Source organism: Equus asinus, chromosome 12 (genome assembly GCF_041296235.1).
Source record: "Equus asinus isolate D_3611 breed Donkey chromosome 12, EquAss-T2T_v2, whole genome shotgun sequence".
Taxonomy (NCBI): domain Eukaryota; kingdom Metazoa; phylum Chordata; class Mammalia; order Perissodactyla; family Equidae; genus Equus; species Equus asinus.
Genome location: NC_091801.1, coordinates 84077212 through 84096329, shown reverse-complemented (window position 1 = coordinate 84096329; position 19118 = coordinate 84077212). Strand labels below are relative to the sequence as shown.

Genomic DNA, 19118 nt, shown 5'->3' with positions numbered 1-19118 from the left:
GGCCCCGGAAGGGTGGGAGGCAGGGTTAGGGGAGACAGGACGGACCTTCGGTTCACCCTGTGCAACGAGGGCTTCAGCCTTTGCCTCCACGCCCCGCCCCTCCTGTGACGCATCAGGTCCTGCTGGGCTCACCTCTCTGCAGGCACATCTGCAGCCTTGTTCCTGCTGCCCCCAGGCCCCAGGATGACCTCTCCTCCCCTCCCTATTCCCGGCTCCCCACTTCAGCAGGGTGCAGTGCTTCCCCTGGGCTCCTTTCCTAGGGCTCCCCTGGGTGGACCTAGCAACCCTGGCCCAGAGCCCAGGCAGGTAGGGCCAGTGCCTCCTCCTGCCTCCCTGGCTCCGTGGGCACAGACCTGGGCACCCACAGGGCACCCACACAAGCTCGTGACTCTGTGACCCTGTCTGAGGGTGGGCAATGCAAGGAAGGGGGTGGAAGATCAGAGACAGCATGATCCAGGAGCGGACAGAGGGCTGGAGAGAGGAAGATGTGGCAGTGAGCTGCAGGGTCAGTGGAGGCCTCTGTCCACAGCCTGGAGAGGGGGAGGCAGACCCCTGCCCTGGGAGGAGGCGGCCAGAGGCAGAGGTCCCCCCAGCTGGCAGGGCCAGGCAAGTGCTGGGCCGTGGGTGTGGGCCAGCCAGGGTGGGGCAGGTCCCTGTGGAACGCTGCTGCCTGGCTGACTGCCCACCCCCGCCCCTCCTGCCAACACCTGTCCCAGCTATAAGGCCTCCCAAAAGGAGGGGCCCCCACTGCTCCCAGAGACGCCCCGAGATGAAGACGGCCCTGCTGCTCCTTGTTGCCCTGGCTGTGGCCGCTGGGCCAGGTGAGAGACTGGACGAGGGGGCTGGGGTGGCGGTGGGCAGCACCGGCCAGTGGGCCAGACACTGGAAGCCTGGAGTTATTGATCTTTAGGCACAGAGAATCCTGAAACTGTAGGGTGCTAGACTCAGAAATTAAAACAAAATGAATCCCACATCCGGCCCATGCCCCTCCTGCTCCCCAGGGCCCCCCGGACAGCCTTTTCTCCCACAGGCTCAATGCGGCCAAGCTGACGGCCCCTAGGACCCCAACCCAGCCTCAGGTCCTCAGAACCATGAGCTGCCCACCCAGAGATGCCCCTGGGGTGGGGGACTTAGCAGGTCCCAGAGCCCTCTGGTGCCCTTGGAGAAGGGGCTCCATGCACCTTGTCCTGGCCACCTCCTCACCATTCCTCTAGACATGCCTAGCACAGGACACCTCCTCCACAGGGACTGTTACCTCCTGGCTGCTGAGGCTGTGTGCAGGACATCAGCCCTGACAGGGCCCGGGGACCTAAGAGGGGACTGGCCTAGGGCAGGAGGGGCAGAAGGCTCTGTCCAGGAGGGGTCTTTTGGGGAAGTGAACCCCAGCCTCCCTGTGTCCCTGAGAGGCCTCCCTGGGGCTGGCTGAGACCCCTGCCACCCTCGCCCCCAGCCCAGGCTCTCCGCTGTCACGTATGCTCCAACTCCATGAACTGTAAGAAACCTCAGACCTGCTCGGCCGGCTCACGCTACTGCAGGACCATGTCCAAGAGTGAGTGATCCAGGGGCACGGGGCCAGGGAAGGGTGCCCCTGCAGGCCACCTTGGAGCTCTGCCCAGGTGTCCCGGGGCTGGGGGACCATCCTCGGGGAGGCTGGTGGGAGTGACGTCAGGGGCGGCTTGGTGGTGGTGGCCAATGAGGCTGGGAGCTGGGATTTGGGGTGCCATGGATGATGCAAGCTGGGTGAGGGGTGGGGGTCGGAGGCAGCCGCCAGCCTGACCATGCCCACCTGTTCCCAGTGGAGCCCCTGTCGGGGAACCTGGTGGAGAAGGACTGCGTGGAGTCGTGCACGCCCACGCACGGCCTGCAGAGCCAGGTCAGCAGGGGCACAGCAGTCACCCTGTGCTGCCAGGAGGACCTGTGCAACGAGAATCTGCAGAGCAGCGCGCCGGCCCGCACCCTGCCCACCGGTGCCACCCTCAGCCTGGCCCTGGCCCTGGGCCTCGTCGCCCTGATCTTGGGCCCCAGCCTGTGACCCCCCAGCGCAAGGGCTCCTGAACCTTTCCCAGGGACTTCCATGCCCCTCCCACCCTTCCCTTCCCTGCCCCGAGGGACTCCACGGCCCCCTCCCTGGCCATGACAGGGGCGTTCAGACACCCTGGGTTGGGGGCTCCCTCAGAAGGGCTCGGGCCAGGCCGTGCAGGCGTGGAGAGCTGATGACTTGAAGCCACTCTCTCCCCTGAGACGAGAGGATGCCCCTCCCTGAGCAGTGTGGAGGGCAGGGGACAGAGGCATTCTGACCCCTTCTGATTTCATATTCATTCTGTTTGGTTTCTGTTTATTTTTCTACTCACACCGCTGCACAGGAATAAATGATTGAAAATCAGTCTGGTTGTGTCGGTGCTATTCCAGGAGTCAAGAGGGTGGGCGAGAGCATCAGGCCACACAGGCCCCCAAGTCCCAGGGCTTGTCACCCAGGGCCAGACACAGCAGCATGCACGATGCCTGAAACGCAGTCACGCCTCACCCTCAGAGGGAACATGACCCTCCCCAGTCACCTCCTCGGAAACTCCAGAAGAGGAGGGCGCCCCTGGGGAGGCGGAGCAGGGAGCAGGGCTCCGGTGGCCTGGAAGGCCAGGCCTCTCCCACATGGAGTGGTCAAGGAAGAAGGGCTGCCCCTCTGCCCCTGGGTGTGTCCTCACACCTTGGTCCCAGAGTGTCCAGAGAGGCCGGCTTGGGACACCTCAGACTGTGCTGTGCCTTGGAACTGTGGGGACACTGACTGCCCCAGCCACAGCCAAGGTAAGTCCAGCTTCCTCGAGTTGACCCCATCCAGGTGAGCCTCGCAGCTCCCATGGCCAAGCTCACCAGGGTGCAGAGAGATGGGGTGTGTGTGTGTGTGACTCTAACCATTTGGGCTGCATGCCAGGAGAGCACAGCCTCTGAGGGCCTGGGTTCTGGGTCCCTCTGCCTGGGTTCTTGGCCCCACTGCCTGGGTTCTGGGTCCCTCTGCCTGGGCTCTGGGCCCCACTGCCTGGGTTCTGGGCCCCACTGCCTGGGTTCTGGGCCTACTGCCTGGGGTCTGGGTCCCTCTGCCTGGGTTCTTGGCCCCACTGCCTGGGTTCTGGGCCTACTGCCTGGGGTCTGGGTCCCTCTGCCTGGGTTCTGGGCCCCACTGCCTGGGTTCTGGGCCCTCTGCCTGGGCTCTGTGCCCACTGCCTGGATCTGGACAATGTGAATCATGGTACCCCCGCAAGCACCCAGTACCCAGCAGATGCCCAAGAAGCAGCCCTTCCCCCTCCTAAGAGGACCAGAGGCTTCGGGGGGCTGGCCCCACTTTCCAGGCAGCAGCCACCACACTCAGGCCTCGCCATGGGTCAGCACAGAGCCCCAACTCCCACCAAGCCTGGCACCCGTGCAGGCGTGGCCTGGGAAATCCTGTGGTGGTCTCCCCACCCCAGCAGACAGTGGAAGGAGTGGCAGCTGCTGAGGAGGGTTTCTGGACCCTGGGGTCAGTCCCTCACCTCTTAACTCCATAGCCGGTGAGATGTCTCTCTCCCCAGTCCCTGGGGCTCTGGATGTTTGTAAGGGGAGGGGCGATGGCGAGCTTCACCCTTCACCAGGCGGCCATCCGTCGTGCCGTCCGGGATGGGGGCCACCGTGGAATCCCTCCCTGGAGGGCTGCCTGCCCCTCTGCCGCCCCGCCCCGCGCCCCCTACGAGCCCCGCCCACACCGCTCTAGGCCCAAACCCCGCTGGCCCAGGATCGCTCCGGAGCCGTGCTGTCCTGACGCGGTCATCTGGAGCAAGCCTCTCCACTGCCGAGTCTCGGTTTCCTGCGCGTGCCCTTGGCACCCACGTGGAACCCAGCGCCCCTCAACGTCACCTGTGGCCCCGGTCAATGGCCTTGGCACCCTCTGCAGGGCTCTCCCTTCGGTGCCCCCAGGGGCTGCGGTCGCGCCCGGCGCTCCCGGCATTTTCCGAGGGCGGGTCCTGGGGCTGGCGCATCCCCTGGTGGCCACGGGAGAGCCGGGCGTTGGGAAGATGCCGCGCGCCTCTTCCCGGGCTCGGAGCCCCTCGGGCGCTCAGCCCCCGGGCGCAGCGGGCAGGGGCTGGAGAGGCCGGAGTCGGAGGTCGGGCGGAGAGCAGAGGGGCAGGGCGCGCAGACGTGTGGAAACCAAGCTGCCGTCCCCCAGCTGGCCGGCCGCGCAGCCGGGATTTGAATCGAGTCCAGGGGGACAGGGACGGGAAAGGAAAGAGATAAGAAGGAGGCCCAGTTAGCGTGACGGTTACCATGCCCACCTCAAGGCTGTGCTACAGACGGAGGTAAAAAATTGCGTTTTAGCCTTGACTGTCGCCAGATGGCCGGAGCACGGTGTGGTAGACTGTCCCCGCAGTTAGGGCACATAGGAAGCCCCGGGCGCAAGATACACTGGAGCTGGAAAGGGCGACCCATCAGAACTGGACTCGGCCTTAGCCTTGCATGCTCTGCACCTTTTGCCTTTCTACACCAGCCGGCTACCCCTCCTGACGGTTAAGTTCGCGCGCTCCGCTTTGGCAGCTGGGATTCGCCGGTTCGGATCCTAGGCGCGGACCGAGGCACCCCTTATCAAGCCATGCTGTGGCAGGCGTCCCGCATTTAAAACAGAGGAGGATGGGCACGGATGTTAGCGCAGGGCCAATCTTCAAAAAAAAACCCAGCCACCCCTAGACCGAGAAGGGGCTCACTTAGCAACTTGCGGTTGAGGAGTACTTTCCTGGTTTTAATAAAGCCTCTTTTTTCTTTAAAACTTATCTTTGCTTGTAAAGCTGCTCGTTTTCGGTTAACACTTCTGGCCACGAGGATGAGATGTGAAGTGGCTGCCTGATCTCCTCCAGGGCGCGACTGGACACTGTGTGCCGGCACGACCCCGAGCCCCTTGGCGGCTCCTCCGCGTCTCCAGCGGCCTCAGGGAGACCGCCAAGGTACCGCCCTCTCACGTCCTGACCTCTCACGCTTGGGGGGGGCGGGGGGTCTCGAGGCGCTTTAAGGAGGGAATCCCTCAGTTTCAGGTTTCTTTAAGGTTTAGCCGGCTTAAAAGGAGCTTTCTGCGTTCGGGATGGCGCCTTTTGTTCTAAAGAGGCAGCAAATAGCCACCCGTCTGCCGCCACTCCTGCGGCCTTTATGTACAAAAATTATGGACCAAACGCTTGCAAGTTCCTTGACACCTGGGTTCAGATCACTAGAGATGATCTAAAATTTCGTTGGCCACAATGGAGCTCCTTCGATATCCCCAAATTGGTTTATTTCGGTGCCCATTTTGAAAAGAGCATATCACACCCCTCAAAGACAATAGGAAGCCTGTTTTAATTTTTTGAGGCTTCCAAACGAGATCAGGAATCTCTTACTGCCTCTTTAAAAGAAAATACTTAAATAAGAAACACACCAGATTAGAGGGTGTCAGCTGCATCAGTGACCGTGCTAGCAAGACAGAACCAAATCTGCACTCCTGGCTTCTTTCTCACTGAGCTCCTCTCCTTCAACTCCCCCAAAATTCCTGATCTAAAATTAAGCACGTGAAAATGGACAAACTTTTAGATAATTTGAAATTGTAATGGCCATTCTGGGGAAACTTTGTTTCAGATAAGTCCACCTTAAAGGTCACTCTTTGTCTCTTTTTTTTTTTTTTTTTTGAGGAAGATTAGCTCTGACCTAACATCACCTGCCAAGCCTCCTCTTTTTTTTTTTTTTTTTTTTTTTGCTGAGGAAGACTGGACTGGAGCTAACATCCATGCTCATCTTCCTGCACTTTATATGTGGGATGCCCGCCACAGCATGGCTTGACAAGTGGTACGTAGGTCCACACCCAGGATCTGAACTGGCAACCCCCAGGCCGCTGAAGCAGAATGTGAGAACTTAACCGCTGCGCCACTGGGCCAGCCCAAGGGTCACTCTTAAAAGAGAGGATTCAAAACCTCTCACAACGGAATACCTTCTTTGATTAATATGCAGAAGCTTCTAAAAGACAAAATGACGTCAAAAACGGCTCTAAAAAGGATTCTTACAGCAAAAACAAAAGATCTTTAGTAAAAATCTTTGACCATCTGAGCAAGTCCATCTGCCAGAGAGCAATTTATTCTTTTGATTTTTGTACCTGAGACATAGCTAAAACTTTTAAAGATCTCTGTGTGTGTGTCTGCGTGTCAATGTATGTAAGTCTCTCTCTATATTTATTTGTCTGCTTCTAGATGACATGATTTCTAAAAGAGCTCTTTTAATTGGCTTGAAGTAAGGGCTTATATAAATTATTTCTCAGTGGAATAGAAACTAACTCAGTTCTTTCAAGTTAACATGATATAAAATGATGTTTGGTAAATAAAAGATAGTTTACGTTTGTTGCTTTAATAAAAGCAAAATGAAGGTGATTTTAGAGAGAAAAATTATGTTTAAATAGAAACTATAATACACATTTTTGGATATTCGATTCTACTTTTTTTCATTGTCTTTGAGGTTTTTGCTTTGTATCTGTCCCCTGGGCTGGATCCTGAATTCTTCTAGTTTCCTCAAATATCCGGTACAGATCTCCAAATTAACGTTTTCAATTGTTTTCACTTGGAACCGTTGAGAAGTGAAACCACTCTTTTTTTTCCTGATGCCCTACAAACTGAAGCTGGACAACTCGACATAAACTTAAGAGAGATCACCACAATAGCCCAAGTTTAGACAATCTTCATACCTGTTGCTATATAAGCCACTCAAAAAGTTTACCTGAACACCTGATGACATCTTCAGAGACATTTCAAATTGCAAAAGATATTTCGACCCTGACATCCAGAAATCTTCTTGACTGGCTGTCCCCTGGGCTCAGAAATTGGCTCCAATCATTAACCTTATTTTCTTTTTGTTTCATCAGATTTCACCTGAGGTCCCAGGCCCAAACCTTGATTGGTTTACCGGCTTCTTCTCCTGGATTCCCCAAGGATTGAGATCTGTTATGGAGGGGATACTAAACTTTGAGCTGTCTATTTTGCTAACATGTGAGGTCGTCTATGTAATTATAAAATGTGGACTTAAGTGTTGTTCCAAAGTGTTCCAAAGCTATTGATCAGAGCACCAAAATATCAGTCATGCAAAGCATGCCTCACTCTCCCCACCTGTATCCAAAAGTATTTTAAAATAAAGGTAGGGGCTAACCCTGTGGCCGAGGGTTAAGTTTGTGTGCTCTGTTACGGCGGCCCAGGGTTTCAGTAGTTTGGATCCTGGGCATGGACATGGCACCACTCATCAAGCCATGCTGAGGTGGTGTCCCACATAGCACAACTGGAAGAACCTACAACTAGAGAATACAACTATGTACTGGGGTGCTTTGGGGAGAAGAAGAAAAAAAAAGATTAGCAACAGATGTTAGCTTAGATACCAATCTTTAAAAAAAAAAAAGAAGAAGAAGAAGGGCTGTTTCCTTCCTCTACCTTTGCAGAGTCTTTAAAAGTAAATTAATTCATTAAATTAAATAAAGTCGCAACAATTTCATTCCTCTAACCCTGATCTTCACTCTTTCACAGCAGGAAGTAGCTAGAGTGGTCTTCACTCCCATTCCCCAAGATTGAGGAATGATCGTAAGACAGTGGGGATTGAAACTGAGAATAGAGGAGCTAAAATTTTCTCTGGATCAGGGTGAAACCGGCCTCTTATGCAAAAGGTTGATGTGGGAAATAAAGTAACCAGTTTCTGAGCTTGTTTTGCAGGACCACAGGAGGACCACTGATAAGAGAGCAGCTGTCTGACAGCCCCGCCTGCCTGACTAAGCATTGCATAGTGGCATATGGATGCCACCCCACCACTGGCAGCCTGCACGATGCTGGTTCAAGTTGCCACATACCTTCAGCCCACGCTGCCCTCTGATGCCTCTTACCAGGAACTGGATGGGACCTGAGCAGCTGAGAGGGGTGCTTCTCATTCCTGATACTGGCGTTGTGGCTCATCTCTTTTCTTTCTGATCAGTCTGGCCAGGGGGTTAAAAATCACATTGATTTGCAAAGAAACAGCTTTAGTTTGGATTGATCTTCTCTATTATTCTTTTCTAATTCATTGATTTTTTTTTTTGCTCTTATTTTTATTATTTCTTTTATTTTGCTTGGGGTTTGATTTGCACTTTTTGTTCTGGTTTCTGAAGGTAGGAGCATAGGTCATTGTGTTGAGACCTTTCTTTTCTTCTAATACAAGCATTAGTGCTAAAACTTTCCTTGTGAACACTGCTGTAGCTGCATCCACTAACTTTGACAGACTATGTTTTCATTTTCATTCAATTGGAAATACTTTCTAATTTCCTTTTAAATTTCTCCTTTGACCCACAGGTTATTTAGAAATTTGTTGCTCAGTTTCTAAATATTTGGGGATCTTTTGGATATTTTTCTGTTCTTGATTTCTAATTTCTAGCCCAAGAAAATAATTTGTATTATTTCTTTTGGATTTTTTTGTTTTTTAGTAAGGAAGATTAGCCCTAAACTAACATCTGTTGACAGTCTCCCTCTTTTTTTTTCTCTCCCCAAAGCTACAGTACGTAGTTGTATATCCTAGTTGTATGTCCTTCTAGTTCTTCTGTGTGGGACGCTGCCTCAGCATGCTTGATGAGCACCCAGGATCCAAACTGGCAAACCCTGGGCCACCAAAGTGGAGTGCATGAACTAAAAAACTATACCACTGGGCTGGCCCCAGTATGATTTCAATCCTTATAAATTTATTGAGATTTGGTTTATGGCCCAGAATATGGTCTATATTGGTAAATGTTTTGTGTGTACTTGAGAAGAATGTGTTCTCCTTCTGCTGGGTGGCATGTTCTCTGCATATCAAGCAGGTCACATTGGCTGGGAATGTTGTTCAAGTCTCCTTTGTCCTCATTCCTTTCTGTCTGTGTCCTCCATCAGTCATTGAGAAAGGAGTGTTGAAATCTCTGACTCTAATCGTGGGTTTCCCTTTTCGCCTTTCAGTGCTCTCAGGTGTTTTTACTTTGTGTTTTTTGAAGCTCCACTGTTAAGTACATAAACATTTAGGATTGCTGTGTCCCCTTAATGAACTGACCCCTTATCGTTATGTAATGTCCCTCTTTATTCCTGGTTATAGTCTTTGCTCTAAAACCCACTTCATCAGATGTTAAATGTAGTTACTCCTGCTTTCTTTTAATTAGCGTTAGCATGCTCTATCTTTTCTGTCCTTTGATTTCTCACCTATTTGTATTTTAATATGTACAGTGGGTTTCTGGAGGACAGGATATTCTTGACTCTCTCTTTTTATCCAATCTGACAGCCTCTGCTTTTTAATTGGGGTGTCTGGCCCATTTAGTGTGACTATTGGCAAGTTGGGTTTCAATCTCTCATCCTGCCATTTGCCTTTTCTTTGCCCCACCTGTTCTTTTTCACTTTCCCTCTTTTTCTGCCTTCTCTTTGATTGACAGATTAATTCTGTATGGTTCCATTTTCTCTCCTTTGTTGCTTTGCTAGGTAGTGTTCTCTGATTTTTCTTTTCTTCCTCTTTCTTTTTTCAGTGGTTACCTTAGTGTTCACAGTGCACATCTTTAACATCTTGTGGTCTATGTTCCAGAAATATACCACGTCACACACCGTACGATAAACCTACAACAGTGCACCTCCGTCTTCCTGCTCCTGGCCCATCTGTATCATATGATCTGCTTCCACATTTGCTAGAAACCCCATAATATCCTGTTATCTCTTTGGCTTAACGCAGTCAATTGTCTTCTAAAGTAATTTAAAAATAAGAAACAATGCCTTCCTCTTTCCCATTTCAGGCGCTCTTCATCCCTTTATGTGGACGCGTGTCTCCATTTGACGCAGTCTGCCCCGTGCCCACAGGACTTCCTTCCACAGTTCACATGGTGCCAGTCTGCTGGAGGGTGATTCTTTCTGCCTTTGCCTGTCTGAAAAACGCTGTATTTCACCTTCACTTTTCAAAGATATCTTTGCTGGGTATATAATTCTGAATAGTTGGTGTTTGTTTTTGGTATATCAAACATTGCTTCACTATGTTGCCTTGTGCTGTTTCTGACAAGAAATCTGCTGTCATCTTTACCTTCGACCCTCTGTGCATTACGTAGTGTCTGCCTTTAGTGTTTTCTCTTTATCACTGGTTTTAAGCTATTTGATGGTGATGTGCTTCAGTGTAGTTTTCTTCCTATTTCTTGTGCTTGGAGTTCATTGAGTTTCTGGGTTCAATAGGCTTACAGTTTTCACCAAATTTGGAAAAATTTTGGCTATTATTTCTTTCAAAATGTTTTCTTTTCCCCTCTTTCTGTCCTCCCCTTGTGGGACTCCAATTACACAGGTCAGGCCACATGAAATTGTCCCACAGCTGCCTGACACTCTGCTCATTTTTTCAGTCTTTTTTTCCTGTGATTCTTTTTTAGTAGTTTCTGATGTTTTATCTCCAAGTTCACTCATCTTTTATCTGCAGAGTCTAATCCAATGTTAATCCCATCCAGTGTATTTTTCATCTCAGACCTATTTTTCATCGTTAGAAGTTCAATTATGTCTTTTTCTATTTCCCATGGCTCCCCTGACATACTTGTGCTCTCCTCTATCTTCTTGAATATATGAAACATGCTTATAATATCTGTTTTAATGTCCCTGCCTACTAATCCTATCATCTGTGTCATTTGTGGGTCTGTTTCTAATGATTTTTTCTCCCCACTGTGGGTCACATTTTCCTGCTGCTTTGCATGCCCAGTGGTGTTTTCAGATGGGTATCAGACATTTAACTGGATGCATTTTTACATTGTTGGGTACTGGATTATGTTCTTTTTAAAAATAATTTTGAGCTTTGTCCTAGGATGCAATTAAGTTACTTGGGGACGATTGGACTCTTTCAAGGCTTTGTTTTAAGCTTTGTTAGGTGGGACCAGGTGTAGTCTTTAATCTACGGCTGAGTTGGTGCCTTGACTGAGGCAGGTCCCTTCACAGCACTCTGCCCCATGGCCCACCCTTCCATTTCAAGGTTTCTCTTCTCACTTCAGTTGAACTCCTCCCAGCCCCGTGTGAGCCCTGGGAACGGTTTGGCTTCCTCCTTCTCGGCGGTTCCTTCCGCATCTCTGGGTAGGTTCCTCCAATGCGTGTACTAATGGGACTCCCTGAGGACTCGGGGATCCTCTGGAGACCCAGCTCTCTCTCCCATGCTCTGCCCTGTGAACTCCAGCTGCCTCAGCCTCCCCGCACTCCCCACTCTGTCTCCTCAGTCAGAGGGACCGCGGGCTCCGGGCTCCGTTTGGGTTGCCCTCCCTGCACTGCGCCCTGTAGCTCCACCATTTGTTTCCCTTCACTCCAGGACCACTGCCCTGTGCTGCCTGCCATGCAATGTCTCAAAGAGATGCTTCATTTATTTTCTGCTGTTTTTTAGTTGTTTAAGGCATGGCGGTAAATCCAGTTCCCACCAGTTCATCACGGTCTGATGCTGAAGCTCATGACATACTGTGGTTTTGACCTATGCATTTATTTTCTGCCCATTAGAGCGTGAGCCCCACGTAGGCAGGATATTGGAAACGTTCGTCAGCTTTATTCCGACAGTTACCCCGACTCCTTGCACAGGGGGCACCGCAGTGACTATCTGGCAGACGGGGACCGAGCACCCAGTCTGCCTGGCGAGACTGCCCTCTCGGCTCTGGAGGTTCAGGGCCTAGGGCCCCAAAATGGTTCATCTCTGATAGAGAGAGAGAAAAAAAAGAACTCTTAGGATCAAAGAAAATGTATTTTCTTTCTCACATTAGAAAAAGAATGAAATTTTTAGGGCCCATGAAAATCTTAAATTTTGCCTAAAACAGAACAAAAGCTAAATGTTGAACTAAAGTCACGTAAAAAACAATTATTTAATATTGATATTGTGGTGGGAGGGGTCTGTGAAACGATGGGATCCTTTCGAGGCTGGCTTTCACACTGTGTAGGGTGCACCAGGTGTGGGGACCGAGGCGCCGAGATGCTGCGGGCTACGGACGCGCGGGGACACGACCACGCAGGCGGGCTGCACAGGGAGCCCCGTCCACGGTCACCGCGCCCCGGGGCTGCTCCGCGCAACACCCCTGCGGAACCGGGCCGAAGAAATGACTGGGAGGCGATGTGGGGCAACTAGGTGACTCGGCGTCTGAGGGTTGCGTGGGCGTCACCGCAGGGCGGCGTACGTGTCTGGGCGTGGCTGGCTCTCTGCGTCGGAGCGTCGGGACGCCAGGAGTCCGCGGGCGGGGGCGGGGATGGGCGGAGCCAAGGCGGACTCTGGGCGGAGCCAGGGCGGGCTAGGGGCGGGGCCTGCGGGGAGCTCAGGCGCGGCGGCGGCTCCGGCAGGTGGAGGCCGCAGGGCGGCGGTGCGACGCGGTGGTTGCGGGGCGCGGACGGACGCTCTGTCAGGCCGGGGGAGGGCCCGGCGAGCGGCCGCGGGTGAGTCCCGGGCGCAGCGGGGGCTCAGTGGTGAAGGTCACAGTGGAGGTCACCGCTACACCCCTCTCCAACTTGGGACCGCAGTCTTTGGGGCGGGGCTCCCCAGGAGGGGGCGGGAAGTGCTGGGGCCGCACGCCCGGCCTTACTCAGGCCTTCGGCATCCCGAGGTTGACGCCTGGGAAATGGGCCGTGGAAGATGGGTTTTTGTTCTCGGGAAGCGGGGGAGTCTAACTCCCGCAGGGAAGGGACCCGGACGGGAGATCCCGCGGCGGGAGGAGAGTCATAGTCCAGATTTCCCCCAAACCTCTTCCAGGAGAGTGGCATCTCCATTCCAAACACCAGATGCAGTCTGGGAAGCCCTCCCTGCTGTCTTCCCAGGTGCCCTCCTGGGATGCATTCAAAGCGCATTTCCCCACAGTCTGGATGGAGCTCATCGCTGCCAGGAGCTCCCGCAGTGGCCCAGGACTCAGACCTGAGAGCCGCAGGGAGGGCTCTGGAGATCTTCCTGGGAGAAAGGCCCTTAGCTGAGCCTGGAAGTAGCAGGAAGTGGGGACCCAAGCAGGGACACCCCAGGAGCAAAGAGGAGGGCGAGCAGTGAGAAGAGACCCACCCTTGGGCCCAGCCCTGGCCAGGCACCCTGCACCCAGGGTCCTGGGTGGGGAGGGGGCTGTGTGCCAAGCTCCCATAGGGCCCTGCGTGAACGATCCCCTGGGTAAAGTGTGGGGTTTGGCCTGGCACTCAAGGCCCCTCCAGCCTCCCTGGCCTTCCTTGGACCCTGCCCACCCTCCTCTGGCACTGCCCCCTTCAGTCTGCACAGGTCTCCTGTTTTTGCAGGTGCTGGTCTCTCTGGTTGGAATGTCCCACCCCTCCTCCCTTATCATCTCATCTCATGTCCCCTCCAGGAAACCTTCCCTGACGCCCATGCTGAGTTGGGTGGCTCCTCTGCCCCTGGCACCCCTGCCCAGGCCCCCTGTGGGTCCCTCAGGCCCTGCAGTGACCACCTGTCCTTGTCCCCCTCTGTGCAGGGCTGCAGCAGCGCCTCCAGTAGAGCAGGAGCTCTCAGAGGGCAGGGGGTTGGCCAGCCCCCTCTGCGCCCTGCCCCAGCCCCTGCCTGAGTTGCATCCCGGACCAGCTGCTGTCCACCTCCCCACTCCCAGTCTGCCCTCTCGCCTCCAGCCATGGCGCCCCTGCTCGCCCTGTTCCTGGTGGCCCTGGTGGGCCTACCTCTGGGTAAGATGGATGGAGGATGGAGAGGTGGAGAGACTCATATCTGGGGGCAGGCAGGCTGTAAGTGGGGAGGGAGGCCGAATTCCCGCTGACCACATCTCCTGCCAGCTGTTCTTCCCTGGGGAAGGTTATAGGACTGGGGATCTGAGGGGCTGGAGGAGGGGTCTCTCCCTGTTCTGTGACCCCCGTGCCCCCACCTTGGCCCCAGCCCAGGCTCTGGACTGCCACGTGTGTGCCTACAACGGGGAGAACTGCTTCAACCCCATGCGCTGCCCGGCCATGGTCACCTACTGCATGACCACACGCACTTGTGAGTCGGCGGGATGCCCCCACCCCTTCCTGGGAGACTGAAGGGGTGCTCCTCCCTGCCCCTGGAGGGTAGGGTAGACTGGGGAGGGAGGCTCCCACCTGCCCCAGGATCCTTTCTGGCAGCCCCTGGCAGGGGGAGAACCTGCCCAAAGGCCCTGCATGCTGGGGTCTGGCCCCTCCTGGAATCCCAGCCCGCTGCCCTGCCCCTCTGCAGACTACACCCCAACCAGGATGAAGGTGAGCAAGTCGTGTGTGCCCAGCTGCTTCGAGACTGTGTACGATGGCTACTCCAAGCATGCGTCCACCACCTCCTGCTGCCAGTACGACCTCTGTAATGGCGCCGGCCTTGCCGTACTGGGGACCCCGGCCCTGGCCCCCATACTCCTGGTCACCCTCTGGGGTCTGCTCTAAAGCCCCCCTCCCAGCCCCATTCAGGGACAAGGCTCTGAGAAGCACAGCCCCCCGCCTTGCCCCCCCGCCCCACACACCCCACCTACCCTGTGCTCTCCCTGAGACCCCATCAGTCACCCCCAGGACTGTCTGCAAGAGGACTCTTGACCTCCCCCAACCACCATGGGGCCTGGCTCCGAGGTGAAGACCTTTCCTTTTCAAGGCTGGTGGGGACTGACCTCCCAGAGGTGGCTGGCGTTGGTGGGAGAGCTCAGCCCCTCCTCTGTCCAAGGATGAGGGCGTCTGGCAAAGTGTGCTGTCTGTGGGCGGTCCTCCGTCAGCCAAGACACACTGATTTGAAGGGAGACGTGCCCCACCTTCCTGGCAGCCCTGGGGTCAGGTGAGGGCCATGTGAGAAAGGCCTTTGTCCCCGTCAGCTGTCCTAGGGAGGAGTGCCAGGCCCATGTGTCCAGGCAGCGCTTAGCAGCCAGGCGGGTGGCTCGCCTAAAGAGGCCTTGCAGCCCTTCCAGCACCAGAGTCGGTTCTGGGTCTGGCGAGGGGTCCTTCTCTTCTTGCTCAGTCAAACCCTTGACCTACCCCATTCCCCACCCGGGCGATGGTCTGTGCGCAGGGCCTGGGACTGGCAGGCACGGGGGCGGGACGGGCAGGTCAAGTTATATTTGGTCGGACGACTGCTGACCCAAGAGCTATTTTGGGGCGAGAGGGAAGGGAGCTGCGCGGTGGGCCGCCCGAGGCCTGGTCTGCAGCCCCAGCAGGCCCGGCGGGGCGCGCCCTTTATGGAGCGGGGCAAACTGCGGCCCGGCGCCGGAGGGCGTTCGCCCACCTAAGTCGGGCAGCCCTGGGGAGCGGCGGGCGGGACCGTAACCTCGGGACGGAGCGGGGCGCCCTCTTGCGGACCGTGCGGCGCTCGGCAGGGGCGGGCGGGGCCCGCGGGAGGGGAGGGGACGGGGAAGAGGAGGCGAGGTCCCATAAAGGAGGGGGAGGGGAGGCGAGGTCCCAGGAAGGAGGGGGAAGAGGAGGTGGGGTGCCAAAAAGGAGGGGGAGGGGAAGCGGGGTCCGGGGAAGGGGGGAGGAGGGCCGCACTCCCGCCGGTCGTCGCCCAGGGTTCGGTCTGCACCCTCGCGCCGGATGACATCTGTCCAGGCCGGGCGGCAGCAGGATCCCGGCAGAAAGAGTGCGCGGTGAGCCGGCCTTGGCTCCGAAGGTCTCCGCGGGCCTCCAACTCCCTGACTGCCCGCAAGGAGAGAGCAGGAACTCCGCACCAGCTCAAGCGCTCCCGCCTTGACTCTGGGAGTGGCCCTCAGGTGCCCCCAATGCGGCTGGGCGTTGGTACCCCCAGGGACCCAAGAATCGTTGGTCTTTAAACGTCCCCCACCCTAGGTGAGCCCCATCCCTGGACAGGCTGGGAAGCAGGGTCTACCCAGCACCGGCCATCCTTGAGAGAGGGGCCCAGGGAACCCCGGCCCTCCCTCCAGTGAGGCTCGGCAGGGTGTGCAACATCCCTGTGCCCGGGGTCACACTGAGGCCTCCTCACCTGGCCAGTGCCCACAGCCTTGGTGTCTGTGGAGGGTCTGAGGACCCCCCTCAAGCTGGCCCGACCCAAGTGGGCAGGATGGTGGCAAATCCCCATGTGGTGGGATTGCTCTTGGAACCCAGAAGCCCTTGGCCGCAAAGCCTGGCCCTTGTCAGGGGAGCCTGTGCTGGAAATTCCATCTTGAGAGCTTTTCTCCAAGATGACATGGGAGCTCAAGGAGTCAGGACATCCTGGGGGAGCCGGGGCAGAGGTCCTCAGGCAGACTTGGGTTGGACTCCCCAGAGGGTCTGGGAGCATCGGCCTCACCCCAGGCCAAGAGACAGGAAGAAGATGAACCCTAAGGAGTGGCTAGTTGAGTTTCAGCCCAGACAGCAGACCAGGACCAGAATGTCTCTGCCCCTGAGGCCCAATCAAGTGTGAGCCCTTGGGGGAGGCTGGGAGGAAGTCAGAACCCACCCCTGAGCTCCCACACCCGCAGGACGCCCAGGAGCAGTCAGCCTCAGAGAAGTGACCAACCCCCATCCCCACCGAGAGCTGGCTGCAGGGCCCCTGGAGACCTCTGACGCTGGCTAGGAGGAAAGGCAGCCATGGGCTCTGACCTCCTGACTCAGTGGGAGAGGCCTGGGAAGCAGTCATTACTCACTTGGGCAAGCCCTTTGTCCTGGGTCAGGTGGTGTCCTGGGGCAGAGCTGGAAGGAGCCACAGGATCGGTCCTCCCTTGCCGCTCCCCTGCCCCAGTGGGTGATGGAGCAGAGCCCTGCCTGGCCGCCTGTGGGCTGGGGTCACTGAGAGCAGGGATCCAGCAGGAGCTGGGCGAGCTGCGGTGTGGGGGAGCTTACAGCTGCCTCCTGCATTGATCTGTCCTTCCTTCCTCCACCCTCACCTGGTCCGAGCCCAACACCCATCACACTGCCCCCAGTCCCGGGGACCCTGCTGCCCCCCACCGCCATCCCACAGACAGGGTTCTGCTGCCCTTGGAACCCAGCAGGGAGCACAGAGAAGGCTCTCAACTAAGGCTGGGCTGGGCCCCCTAGTGGGAAGGGTGTGGCACTGCAGAACAAAGGGGACTCAATGGACGTCAAACCGGGAAATTTGTGCAGACAGTGTCGAAGGGGATAGAAACGACCATCTGTCCACTTTCCCTGTGGTCATGGTTCTGAGCACTCCACAACAGCCCTGCAAGGTAGGCGAGGAGCCATGATCAAGCCCCTTTGACAGATGAGGAAACTGAGGCACAGAGAGGTGAATTGGTTGTCTCCTGGCCCACCGACCACACCCCCTGCAGTGTCTTCTCCCACCAGCTGAGAGGCTCTGCACCTCCAAGCCTGGGAAGGGGAAGCCAGGAAGGTGGGTTTATAAACGTAGAAGAATCTTAGCGTGTTAAATAATTATGAGGGCTTAGGGTCAGGAAAGCTTAGAAGGAGAAAATTGGAACCAGAGGTTTGGGAAGCCACGAGGGCCAGAGCCAGGGCGTCCGGAGCCAGGGCGTCTGGTGCCGCGTCTGGGTGCCGGGCCGTGGGTGGAACAGCAGAGGGAGGAGGGCAGAGGGACACCAGGCACCCTGGGCGTGTCCCCCCGTCAGGACTGTGGGTCCTAGACTGCTGCCAAGGCAGTGGGTGTTCCCACTTCGGGGATCTCTCCAACAGAAATGAGGGCCTCGTCAATATCGATAGATGCTCGGGTTCTTCCTGTGGCTCTCTGTGGCCTCTCAAATCTGGCAGCCGTCTGAATGTCACTCAGGAGCGGCTGCTTACTCTGCCGTGGCAATACCTCCTATCATATATTCACCTTGGAATACAACTGGGCAGGAGCTGGAGCTGCAGGCCTTGCCCTGGAGACACTGTTGGGTTGGCATCTGCAGCAGGAAGCGCACACCAGCACAGAGTGTCCGGTCTGGCCTGGTTGCCTGAAGGTATCAGGAGGGTGTCAGCGCAGAGCCGTGGCCCTGCTGCCGGATACGGGAAGGGGAGGCTGGCCCGCTACTCTTCATGTCCCTGTAGCGTCTGATTTGCTGTGAGGAACACATGCTTTGTTCATAGTTCCACAGCTCTGAAAGAGGGGGAAAGCGATGCAGATGCCCCTTCCTTTTTCATGCCCCCCTGCAGCGAGTTTTGTTGGATGCTACCCCTCAGGGGGGCCAGGAGGTCGTCATTCACATCTCTGAGCCTCAGCAGTGTTGTTGATAAAATGGGGGTGATCATTCCCACCGAGCTGGGACCTCGTGGGAATGAATGAGGCTGTGGATGTGAGTGCCCAGCCCTGGGCCTGGCACACAGGAGGCCCCAGACGGATGGATGGACAGAAGGACGGATGGATGGATGGATGGTGCCCTTGCCCTTCTATCCCACTTCCGAGGTCCAGGCACTTCCCAAGACCATGCCCTTGCCAGCAGCTAATGCCAACCCCAAGCCCTGACCCTGACCTGCATGGGAATCTGCCTTCAGGCCAGAGCACCTCCCCTGCTCACACTGCACTCCCAAGGACCTGTCAGTGCTCCTCGAGCAAGTGAATAAATGGATGAATAAATGTGTCTGCCCTTCTCTTTCCCCATCGGTCACCTCAGCCCCACCTTTCTGGTCTGGTTTGGCTGGTCCTGCTGGCTCTGTGGGTCCTAGACTCCTGTCCACCCTGGCTTATCTAGTCTTGACCTCGGAGCCCACACACAGGGCAAGGGGATGACCAGTGAGAGGGGAGTGAGCAGGAAAGGCAAGATTCCCAAGACTCAGTAGAGTGGCCCCAGTTTCCTGGGAGAGAGGCAGACCCACCAGCTCACTCAGTGCTCCCTTTGAGTGGAGTCCCCAGGAAGGCTGGTGGGGGCTGGGTGAGGGAGGCGGGTCCCCAGGAACCTGCTCCACCAACCCGGCCTTCTGGCTCCCTGGTTCCTCCTCTACCTGGGAGCAGGGTCTGAGTCCGCACAGCCCCCAGCCCTAAGGAGCCCACCAAAAGCCGCTTGGGCAGCCAGGGCAGACACACGGGGGTCCGTGGACTGGCAGCACCGCCACCCTACCAACAGCCACCTACACTGCCCCATGGTGCCCTGGCCTCCAGTAGCTTCTGGAAGAATGGGTCCCGCGGCATCAGCTCCTGCTCTCAGCTGTGTCCTTCTGGGTTCTCACCGTCATGGGCCCCTTGTAATACCAAGGGCCTTTCTGCCACCTGCCACCACCAGGGAAAACACCCACAGGTCCTGGGGCCTGCAGCACAGTCAGGACAGTGACCACAATCCCTGT

At 56.1% G+C, this 19118-nt stretch overlaps 2 protein-coding genes and 1 long non-coding RNA gene across 3 annotated transcripts; all 3 read left to right on the top strand.

The window, feature by feature from the left end:
• Positions 1-665: 665 nt before the first annotated feature.
• LY6D (lymphocyte antigen 6 family member D) lies at positions 666-2383 on the top strand. The gene is made up of 3 exons (XM_014835464.3): positions 666-821; positions 1451-1549; positions 1797-2383. The coding sequence occupies exons 1-3, from the start codon at positions 770-772 to the stop codon at positions 2030-2032; spliced, it is 387 nt and encodes a 128-aa protein (XP_014690950.1). The 5' UTR covers positions 666-769; the 3' UTR covers positions 2033-2383.
• A 187-nt stretch (positions 2384-2570) lies between these two features.
• LOC123290298 (uncharacterized) lies at positions 2571-7500 on the top strand. The gene is made up of 3 exons (XR_011493411.1): positions 2571-2799; positions 4806-4961; positions 6890-7500. It is a non-coding gene; the product is annotated as an uncharacterized lncRNA (long non-coding RNA).
• Positions 7501-12262: 4762 nt separating this feature from the next.
• On the top strand, positions 12263-18414 carry LYNX1 (Ly6/neurotoxin 1). The gene is made up of 4 exons (XM_014835463.3): positions 12263-12407; positions 13433-13637; positions 13843-13944; positions 14158-18414. The coding sequence occupies exons 2-4, from the start codon at positions 13586-13588 to the stop codon at positions 14352-14354; spliced, it is 351 nt and encodes a 116-aa protein (XP_014690949.1). The 5' UTR covers positions 12263-12407; positions 13433-13585; the 3' UTR covers positions 14355-18414.
• Positions 18415-19118: the final 704 nt, after the last annotated feature.

What these genes read in the sequence shown, in the direction of transcription:
- LY6D (XM_014835464.3), top strand. Translation starts at nt 770, where the DNA reads ATGAAGACGGCCCTGCTGCTCCTTGTTGCCCTGGCTGTGGCCGCTGGG. An exon ending in GGCTGTGGCCGCTGGGCCAG is followed by an intron (nt 822 to 1,450) that starts GTGAGAGACTGG and finishes CCTCGCCCCCAG; the next exon opens with CCCAGGCTCTCCGCTGTCAC. An exon ending in CTGCAGGACCATGTCCAAGA is followed by an intron (nt 1,550 to 1,796) that starts GTGAGTGATCCA and finishes ACCTGTTCCCAG; the next exon opens with TGGAGCCCCTGTCGGGGAAC.
- LYNX1 (XM_014835463.3), top strand. Translation starts at nt 13,586, where the DNA reads ATGGCGCCCCTGCTCGCCCTGTTCCTGGTGGCCCTGGTGGGCCTACCT. An exon ending in CCTGGTGGGCCTACCTCTGG is followed by an intron (nt 13,638 to 13,842) that starts GTAAGATGGATG and finishes CCTTGGCCCCAG; the next exon opens with CCCAGGCTCTGGACTGCCAC. An exon ending in CTGCATGACCACACGCACTT is followed by an intron (nt 13,945 to 14,157) that starts GTGAGTCGGCGG and finishes GCCCCTCTGCAG; the next exon opens with ACTACACCCCAACCAGGATG.